The 10,789-nt window shown below is 35.8% G+C and overlaps 1 protein-coding gene across 1 annotated transcript; it reads right to left on the bottom strand.

The window, feature by feature from the left end:
* Positions 1-7,336: 7,336 nt before the first annotated feature.
* LOC112285363 (uncharacterized) lies at positions 7,337-10,520 on the bottom strand. The gene is made up of 6 exons (XM_024526149.3): positions 10,396-10,520; positions 9,966-10,218; positions 9,612-9,664; positions 9,235-9,399; positions 8,513-8,608; positions 7,337-7,967 (listed from the first exon to the last, which is right to left on the bottom strand). Exons 2-6 carry the CDS (start codon positions 10,150-10,152, stop codon positions 7,842-7,844), a joined length of 627 nt encoding a protein of 208 aa, XP_024381917.1. The 5' UTR covers positions 10,153-10,218; positions 10,396-10,520; the 3' UTR covers positions 7,337-7,841.
* Between the last annotated feature and the right edge of the window lie 269 nt (positions 10,521-10,789).

Here is a 10,789-nt window from a genome sequence, read left to right as displayed (position 1 = left end):
TGTGTATTTCCGTATGTAAAAAGATTCAGTGGAAAAATTAAACGTAGAAGTTCAATACTTATTTATTTATCTACAATAAAATATAATTCGTGATTAGAATATAATATGATACTTTATTTAAAATTTCGAATATCATATTACTTCCTTTGGTTATGTACTGTTTACTCAAATATAAGACTTTGAGTTTTTTCCATCATAATTTACAAACTTTAATTTTAATATTTCTTCCAGTTTTTTTTTATGAACATTGATTAAATAATAATAGAGAAACTCAACAAAAATTAATTATCTTCAATCTAAACATCTAACACCTTTGAAACAAAATCAAGCCAGTTGTTATGTGTGTGTATACAAAATCAAGCCAGTTGTTATGTGTGTGTGTATATATATATATATATTGTATATAATACACTTGTTTTGATGATTTATCTTTTGTTTAATAAAAAGAATAAAACTTCTAGTGTTTTCTTCTTTTCCTTGTTTTTTTGTAAATCAAGTATATTATAATATATTTTATTATTGAGCTGTTGAAGGAATTTATGGTATTTTTCTTCTGCTCAAGAAAATTTAACTTTTATAATTTATATTTCAATTATATTCAAATGCATTCTGACTTATGGAAGAACTGCTATCAATGCATTGGCATTTACTACATATATATATATATATATATATATATATATGCATATTTCTATGGCAAACATTAATTTTTACTTGACAATGATTACAGATATTCAATTTTATTGATTTTATATTTTTATTTTTTTATTTCCCGCAAACCAGCTTTTAAAGTTGGTACGCATGAATCGCATGAAATGCAATTTCTACACTGGCAAAAATTCGTTCACTTTATTTCCGACTGATCACTTTTTTCACATCAACATGCTGTATCGTAAATGCCACCATGCGCATACACACGGGTTGACAGAGGCTTCAATCAATGAACCGAAGGAAACCAAAATCTAGTGTTGAATCATCCAAACCATGTGCAAAAACCAGCATGGGGCGAGAAAGAACACCAGCACGAAGACGATCGGAGCCGCCGATTGCACACCCCGCGCCGACAAACCAGTTTCCGTGCATATATTTCTTTGTTTTAGTTACTCGTTTTTCGTTTGCTATGATTGGATTGAAGCGATTTCTCCTTCTACAGTGTTTCGAGAGACCGAAGACCTCAGTTTGCCTATGGACCCATCTCCAGCGAAGCCTTGTCTCTATGGTATCAATTCACAAGTTCCTGCAACATGGAAGCAATATGGAGGGTCTCGATGGAAGCGGTATCCCATGGTGTCCGATGGTGTCGGCAGGGCCACACAAAGGAAACTAGCTTTTGTTCGGCACCTGGAGGATAGAATTTCAACCACCTCCGTTTGCGAATGAGTTTCGTGCGATATACAATCAGAATAGGCGTCTGTTATTGCGGTAATGAGCGGTGACTCCGACGAAATCCTTGGTTCACAATATTGGGGCTAAGGCAACAAGATATGCGTGTGGAGTAGTGAAAGTGTAAATTCTCTAAAACTAGTTCCAAGGTGAATCATTTGCTGATCGGTTCCATACATACATGCATATTTAGCAGACGCTACTTGTGCAGTAGAGTCCACAAGATTATTATAATTCATATTATTGAATTCAGGTGGGTTCTAATATATATATTTATATATATACACATTCACACACACACTTTGTGTTATAGTTTACTTTTTGGGACCAAAGAAATTATTGATTATATAATGTAGTTGACTGTATAATGTTGACTTTACAGTGTAGTGTAGATAGTGCATATTGGAACCAACAAAATAAATTAATTATAACAAGGGTGATTATATATATATATATATATATATAGAATGTTGATAAGGCCACCATTGTTTTTTCTACTACTACCACAATCTACTATATATTTTGTATATTTCTTTAGTTTTTTTTAATTGTTAAGATTTTCAATACATTTTTTTAAAATAACATAATTTTAAAATAAAAAATAAGAAATAATTAATAAGAATAATGGTGTAGTAGCAATAGCAAAAATTGCAATAACATATAGTGAATGACAAATTGTGCTGACAATAACAAATACTATGGTGATATTAACAATATCTTATTTGTATATAAAAATAATATTGATTTTTTAGTTTAAGTTGCTTTATTAATTCAATAAGCATATATAATAAGAATTAAAAAAATATTATTTCAAGAGACATCTACTTTGCTTAATTTTTCTTTCCTTTTCTTATCATTGACATTTCTTGTAGCTTTTAGTTCCTATCAACAACTTACACTTTCTTTATCAATAGCAATAAATAAAATAGATAATTTTATTTATTTATTTATTAAATTTTAAATGTGTGAAAATTAAAAAATATTATTGAATATTGTGTGAACTTTATAAGTGATTGTTTTGTAAGTGATAACCTTGTATAATGGTTGCCAAGTGACATTCCTTTTTACTAGTTTTAGACATGTATATGGATCTTGTTTTCTTAAAAAATTCTATGATAAACAAAATTATTTTCTTTTTTTGTATTTTATTTTTATTGCAATTACTTGGTTGTGTGATAGTAATATAAATATTTTTGTCATTGTATATGTGAATAAATGTGTGTATATATGCATCTATATAATAATGAAATCTTTCTTCTAGAAAAATAACTTAATACTGTTCAAGTAGTTTGTTATCATAATTAAAGATAGATTTTAAATTGGGAAGAATGATCCGAAACTATCAGAGAAAGGGAGGGAAGTTGTAGGAAAAGGGCGGGAGAGGGAGGGAGAGGGCGCTGGCTTTGAATGAGGAGGCTTTCCCGCCCGATTGCAAGGGATCCAGGCACTGCAGGCAGAGCTCCTCAAGCACTGCAGCAGCAGCGTCGTCGGCGATGGATGAATGAATGAATCGATAGATGAATGTGGAGATGGATGGATGCCGTAGTTGACTCTCACCCGAATCGTCTCCACGCTCCACGCTCGAGGATTATTCTCGCACTTGCCCATGTCGATGCTTCACATCTGGTCGCACGTTTCAACCCCCCTGCGACCGAGGATCCACGTGCGGCGCCACCACCACCACCACCGGGGCGGGGGTTCTCAATCTTCCCGATTGTGCTAATGATCCGCAGCTCTTGCACTTTCGAGGGATCGTCAGAGCAGAGCAGCGGAAGGATCACAAATTCGCCTCTCTGCGCTGCTGCAGCCGCACCACCACCACCACCATCACCACCTCCTCCTCCTGCTCCTGCTGCACGTTCGATGGCGAAAAGATGCGCGTGACGTTGCAGAGCTGCCTCCAGCGTCCGCACACTCGAGGCCGCTGGCAAGCCAAGAGCGATCCTTGAGACGCGATTCTCTGGCTTCTTCAGCAGCGCGGTGTGTGGCAAACGCGTGCGTTGCTCTGTAGTGATCACTCTGCTCGGAATCGCTGGCGTAGTTGATGCTAGTCTTTAATTTGTTTTCTTCCTTTCGTTCTTGTTCTTCTCTTCTCTTCTTTCTGGTTTGTGGATGTGTAGTTGACTATAATTGAACGAGTTGTGAGTAAAGGCGATGAATGGTGGGGAGTTTCCGGTCAAGGAGTATCCATTTCAAAGCTCGTTGGCAGTCAAATTTTAAATACACAGGTAAGTGTCCAAACAAACATATTAGTGGATGAGACTCAAGAAGAGTTTCAAACAAGCTTCAAACTACAGTTGCACAAATCAATCTTTACACACATATATATATATATATATATATATATAGACATACTTATTAATGCCACATTCTTAAATCATGTGATGATTAATTTCGTCCAATATCACTCCACCATGCTTGATGCAAATGAGATGGATGATCATCTGCCATGAGTGCAAAGGACAGTTTGTCATTTGTGCCTGAGCATCTCTTTTGCACAAGCCTTTCTTCCTCAAAAGAGCAGAAGGCATGCCTGTCAAGACTGCCCAAGTCTGTCTTTTTTAGACACTAGGACTTAGAAGGGTGGATTGGATATTGGCAAGATGAAGAAGTTCAATTTATCTTAGGCTAAGTTTGAGGTGTTCCATAAATTGATTCTTGCTATTATTTGTACTTTTTGTTTGACTATTGTAGGCACAAGAAGAGGCTCTACAATTTGGTTTGGTCATGATGCATGACATTGAAATCATGGTTATTGATGAAGAAGTTGTAACCTTTATCTGCTAAAACTACAATAGTGTTTTTGAATAATTAAGAATATTGATGGAAATAGATTGTTCATTATTCAAACACAAGAGTATACTTACAAATATGTAATCCATGTGATTTCAATCTTCTCAAGCTTATTGTGTTATCTTTCTTTAATACATATAATTTTTGATCAATTAGAGATGACGAATGATTATTACAACCAAAGCTACCTAAATTGTGGAGAAGCTTTCTCATGAAGAAGCATGCTAAAGTGAGATTAAAGAGCTCTTTGTCTAAAGATATTCATATTTTTGTATTCCTAAGATGGTTTATGTTTGCTTCTCTTCTCAAATTTTTATTGTTAGTATTATGTAAATTCCAATTAGAGTAATTTAGATAAGTGTTGTGAATAACATGGTTTTTGGTAGTGTTGTTGTGGGGAGGAGTAAGCAAGAAATCAAATTGGTAGTGATATTGATGGAAATCCCATTGTGGAGATAGAAAGCACAAATACAATGATATAATGAAATAGTTGGTCAGCTCTAATTCAAACTTCCAACAAGCTCTAACTCAATTGTTCACCTTACATCTTTCCAATGTTTGTCTTTAAGTTCGACTACAATCATGCTATCATAGCCTAGAAGATTGATGATGAAAATTCACCATCGCTAATTAAAAACACTCAAATGATTATAGATCACCATCAATAGTAAACATGCTTTTTGCTAATACAAGCATCAAACAAATTTTGAACCACTTATCACTACTAGAACAAATACACCTTGTCGATATGCTCCATCACAACCAAACATTAGCATCATCTTCTATTGATACTTTCTGTGTCTTTTACTTCTCATTGTATATCTTCTTAATATCCATCTTCAAATTATGGACTCAATTGTTTGTTGTGCTCTTGATCATAGGGCATATTATTCCATCTTTGAGCTCATAATCTATTTGCATATAATTCATGCAATTATTCAATATTTATGAGGAGAATTTGTATATAAAATTGTTGAATTCATAAGTAGTTGTAAAGCCTTATTGAATCTTTACCATTTATTTTTCATTCAAGTGCTTCAGTTGTATCACATGAAAATAACAAAATTTAGCACTAGATGTTCAGTAAATCTATTCAAAAGATCAATTGATAGAAATATTTTTCTTAGCTGAAAAGCACTCAACTTATTATCATATTTTGCTAATTCATAATAGCATATGCACACAATGATAGCTGATACAACTTATAAATTTAGTAATTGGTAATGTCTGAGGAAGGTGGCAGTCTCTATTGCAATGATTTGTGGATGGAATCTTGATGAAAAAAAACAAAACTTAAAAATTTGCCCTCTTCAACAAGAGTACTTGCTTACTTTATTGGATTGGATACTTAAGTTGTACAATGTTAAAAAATGACATATACCCTTAATTTTGTTTTATGTTGATTTGGGGTCTACAATGTATTATTTATATGCACAATGGCTGAGGTGGAATGCAAGAAAGGAGGACAAGGTTGCCTTCTGCACTCATGAGGAGAGTCTTGGGGAGATGCTTGAGCATAAAGGATGGACTATCCTATGCACTCATGGAGGATGATGATCCATCTCATCTGCATGAAACATAGAAGAGTGACATTGGACTAAATTAATCATCACATAATTTGGAGGTGTGGCTTTTAACAAGTTCATACATATATGTAAATAAATATGAACAAAAGGTCAATTAAAAATTTTATTAGTTGCTTTTTGTTTTAAGTTCTAAACAAGTAAATAATAAATACCTACGTGCTTTACATCATTGCACTTCTTTTTTGAAATACATCCAAATTTTATTTTAAATCAAATTATAAAACATTTATTTAGATAGAAAAATATTTATATTTTAGAAACTTTTATATTTATCTTTATGTACATGTATACATAACATTAGACTTTTGAAGAGAATAAAAAGAGAACAAATCAGAAAAATAAAATAAAATAAAATAGTAGATAGACTGAAAATAAGTTGTTCAAGTCATTACATATCATATGATGATTTCCATTTGTTGAAATTTTAAGTTTTTTTATCAAACTTATCACATGCATGTGCATAGCTTTCATGCTAATAGAAAAAACTTTTTAGGGCCATATTATACCAAGTTGTAGGTTTTTAAGAGATAGTCGGTGTTGCACACCTATTTGCAATTGTGTACATAATTCAAAACATAAAAATTTGTATGATAATATGACTTGTTTGTAGAATATGTTGAATTCAATGTGAACAATGGATTTGCTCCTCTTAACAAATTTTAGAGTTATCTAGTTTTGTGGAGGTTAATCAGATTGTATGGAGGTACATTTGCTACTTCAACATTTACTTCAGTTGAAGTTTATAGAAATCCTGGAAATCAAAAGTTCTGACTTCCTTATGACATGAGAATTCAAATTATAAGAATAAGTTTTGATCTACCAGTTAAGGTAATATAGTGCATAAATTTGAAGTTTATGTAGATTTTGAACTTGATCAATTAATTCTCTTAATTACTAGTCCTATTTCATTTGTCATGTTTAGGTTTTAAGAGATTCCCCTCCACATCTTGAACGTCCTATGAGGTCTCCAATTCCACAGAAACCTCTATCATCTTGTTCAAGACACTCGAAACAACCAGAAAACTAAAGACAAAAGTCACTGTAGCATCACTGATCACTAACTGGAAACTTGAAATGGTAAGTAGTTGAGTTCATCAGCTTGATATTTTCTCAAGAGCATAGATCCAATACACTAAAAAAAAAACCATTCATGTCCAAATGCAAGCCAGAACAAAAGCCATGATGCAATAGACTGCCCATTAACAAAAATTCTGCATACAAGCATCATGACTTGATGGTGACAATCATAGGCACTACAAAACCTTTATATCCATCTCTTTTTGCCTGATAATAAGCCTTTGATAAGGAACTTCTCCCGAAAACTAAAAGGGAGCAGCCCTCATTCACATGCTTAGAGAAAAGAAAATCTGCTGAAGTAGAGCTAAAAGTATTCGTCTAGATTCGGTAGACGGTAGACTTGACAAAATAACTAGCCATAGCTTCAAGACTTTCATTGCATTGGAGCATACGAGGCATGAAGATAGGACGCTTTCGATACCATGATGATAGGTCATAATACAATCTCATAATTCAAAAATGAGTCGAGTATAAGGTCAACAGTGAAGACAAGGGGAGACAGTCAATAGTGGATACTTGTACTATATTTCACAAGATTGAGAACTAAGTGCTTAGCCTGTGGCAAAGATGTGTAATCTCTAAGACTTGTTATTACGCTGAATACCTAAGGAATATAACCATCTCCAATGTACATACTTCCCATGAAAGTACCACTTAATGCTCCACGAATTTCTGCAACCTGATTCATTATGGGTAACGCTGCTACCGAATGAGCTCTCTGGAAATATGACCTATGTGTGTCCAAAACTGAGATCGTCCGAACTGCGCTAATTGCAAAGGTAATCCTAATGAAACTAATAGTTACTCACATCAAGAAAAGATGAGTTTCTTGAAGTGTTTTATCATTGGATTAACATGTGCAGGAAAGTCGCTTCTAAGAAGACCTTGACTTAAGGCCTGCAAGTTGAAAAGCCCACCTCCGAGACAATCCGAGAACTTGTTACGAGTGCGACAGAATGCTCCAAGGATCTTCAAGAGATCTCACCTGAACTCATACACAGATTAAGAAACTAGAGATGATATTGCTTGCTCCTCATCATTATTACAGCTGGCCAAGGCCTTTGCAACACGATCGGCTGCAAACCCCATTTCTCGAATTCTATTGAAAGGAGGACAGAAATCAAGAACCTGCACGCAGTAAAAACACCAGCGTCAGAAGCACTAGCCGAGCTGATAAAATTTGGAAGTCAGTAAGAATAACGGGTCCAAAATGTTCGACTCAGTGACATTCATGAGCTAGATTGTTATCGCCCATGCTCTGCTGATGACACCCGTTTTCCATCATCATAATCGATCTGACTATTTCTCGACATTTCCACCGTAGAACGCGCTAAAATGTGCATCTTGAGTTATAAGTTTAATCGCATAAAGCAAATGTCTGATGATAATTAAAATCCAGATTATTTTGATGTAATACAGCACAAATTCATCAGCTAAGTAGGTTTAGAGTAATCCACTGAGCTCTACACAGAAGAGAAAATCGTAGTCCCAAAGTTCGTGCGGGTAGCTTGATAGGTATATTGATACCAGCGAATAGCATGAGTGAACCAGTTTTTCCTTTTCAGTGTAAATATACAGCAAAAAGATATGGCAGTCATATTGCTTTCCGTTACTCTTCCAAGGAAATATTAAACACCGCAGCACCAGCAGAACAATGATTAGCGTGAAATCACCTTGTTTTGATCGTCTCCATAAGTTTGAAGAGCATACTGTACAGCTTCTTTATTATGGCCCATGGCAAGATATTTGGCTACCGTCGCATCTTCCACCTGCAAAATGAGCATAACGATCTAGTCATGCAGGGTTGATAATCACAATCAATTAGGTCAACACACTTCAATGTTTCTAAGGCGAAAAGCAATATTTCGGGGATTCGTTGCTGGTCTTGTGAATTCAATAAGGTTCATATCTGATGGATTTTCTGGTATGCAGCAATCTTAAGGTATGATTAAGAATGCAGAGTATGTTATGGGCAAACAAAGGCAGTCCAGAACAGCAGTAAAAAGGACAGGAAACATCTAATCAATGTCTTTAAAACAGCCTGTCATGTGACTTGCTGTGCTGCATCCATAAGCCAAAAACTGACTGGTAACTTCACGGTTATCGAATTCCCGACCAGAAACTTCTTGAGTAGACCCAAACTCTCACGACTTTTTAGGCGTAGTTACCACAGCCTCTTCAAAAATAAAAAAATAAAATAAAAATAAAAATGCAGCCAATGAATTAAAGTTGGGAGTTCCAATTTAACTTTAAGACTAAAAACATCTAGTCCCAAAACTCCATTTACATTAAAAACGGTTAACAAACTCTAACAATAAATTTGACGGAAACACTACAAGCCCGGAAGTTACTCTTTACATGGTCAAACAGCCCATTCCATGTCCAATAAACTTACTTCAGCAAGATCAGCTTCCGAGTTAGATTGACTTAGAGTGGCCCCACTTCCAGCTCTAAAATTGAGATTTCCCTGCTCCGCCTCTGCAAGGATGCGACGCTCTAAATCAAACTCGAACTGAAATAAGCTCCGGGGCACCTCCCTGCTCTGCACTCTTAGTTGAGCCTGAAAAAATTGTGGTCATGACAGAGCTTATCCACTAATGTTCAATCATAACCCTCACGACGAGTTCAAAAAAGTAATTATATATTTCTCTAGTAAAGTATGATAGAAGCCGATACATACTTAATGACAACGACCTTTCAGCAGGAAAAAGATGTGAGAGAGAAAGGAAGCGAGAGAGAGAGAGAGAGAGAGAGAGAGAGATAGAGACATACAGGTGGACCCAATCGATACATAGGTTTGATGGTCACTTTGATAGCTGATCCTGCTGCAAAATATCCATCATTCTTACTATTAACAAATGCAGATTAAAGGAGAGGGAGAAGTCCAAATAGAAAATATACTGATGTAAAATCCATTCTCTAAAAACAGACAATGATGGGGCTCTTAAACAAAAGTTATCATAGCGCGAAAAACCGAGCTCTTTAACATAGAATGCAGCTCAATAGATTCTTTTTGTGCAGACATTCCCCCTTACTGAGAACTTGAAAATTCACTGTTCATGAAAATAAAACAAAAATGAAACATGTACATATACAATCATACAGAGTGGGATTATGAATGCTTACAAGGGAAAGATGGAACCGATAAAAGAGGTGCCTGGGGCGGACCGCGATTCATCAATGCATCCCCTGCGGATTGCCCTACTCGGGGATAGCTACCTTGCACGTTACTCCCTTGTCTACTATGATACATCGGCCTTCCCATCTCATAACCACCACTCCCGTGCCCGCTTCGTCCATAATCATATTCCATCCTCCGCTCCAAACTCCCACTGCCAAATCAATCGATGACGTCTCCCAATCGTCGCCACTCCAAACCCTAAATTCACCGACAAAAACCACAATCTCAGAAAGCCTTGAAATTCTCCAAAATCACATCAACCCTCAAAAAAAAAAAAAAAAACACATTACAAACACAACCCATATCCCACAATTACCACGCTCTAAATCCATTCCATACCGAAAGAAAAATAAACGGGAGAGACAGTAAACTCACTACAACAGCCAGATCGTTGTATTCTTCAGCACCCCTGCCTACCGGAGCGTTGCACCAAACTGCGGCACCCAGGGCTCCGATCCTGGCGACCAACTCTAATGAGCACTCAGTGGTGAAAATACGACTGCGACGACCGTGAGGATCCTGATTCAAGTTCACATACATAGACAAGGAGGTTGGGGGGGGGGGGGGGGGGGGTCAATAGGTACATCAGCTTTGCTTTGGAGGTCGCTCGCCGACCACTGCCTTAAAGAAGGTTCCTAGAAACGGTGCTGGTGATGGAATCATTTCCATCCGCGAGTTAAGTTTTAATTTGGAATTCTTCTTATTATTTATTTATTATGAAATTGCGACTTCACACAACACTTGGTAAGCTCACATCTGATATGCTGAG

Source organism: Physcomitrium patens, chromosome 1, assembly GCF_059467195.1.
Source record: "Physcomitrium patens ecotype Gransden chromosome 1, ASM5946719v1, whole genome shotgun sequence".
Lineage (NCBI taxonomy): Eukaryota > Viridiplantae > Streptophyta > Bryopsida > Funariales > Funariaceae > Physcomitrium > Physcomitrium patens.
This window is presented reverse-complemented; position numbering and strand designations above follow the sequence as displayed.

Coding starts and splice junctions, on each gene's coding strand:
- LOC112285363 (XM_024526149.3), bottom strand. CDS start 10,152: ATGGAATATGATTATGGACGAAGCGGGCACGGGAGTGGTGGTTATGAG. Junction 9,665..9,965: donor ATCGGTTCCATCTTTCCCTT/GTAAGCATTCAT, acceptor GATATTTTGCAG/CAGGATCAGCTATCAAAGTG. Junction 8,609..9,234: donor CGGAAGCTGATCTTGCTGAA/GTAAGTTTATTG, acceptor CTCATTTTGCAG/GTGGAAGATGCGACGGTAGC.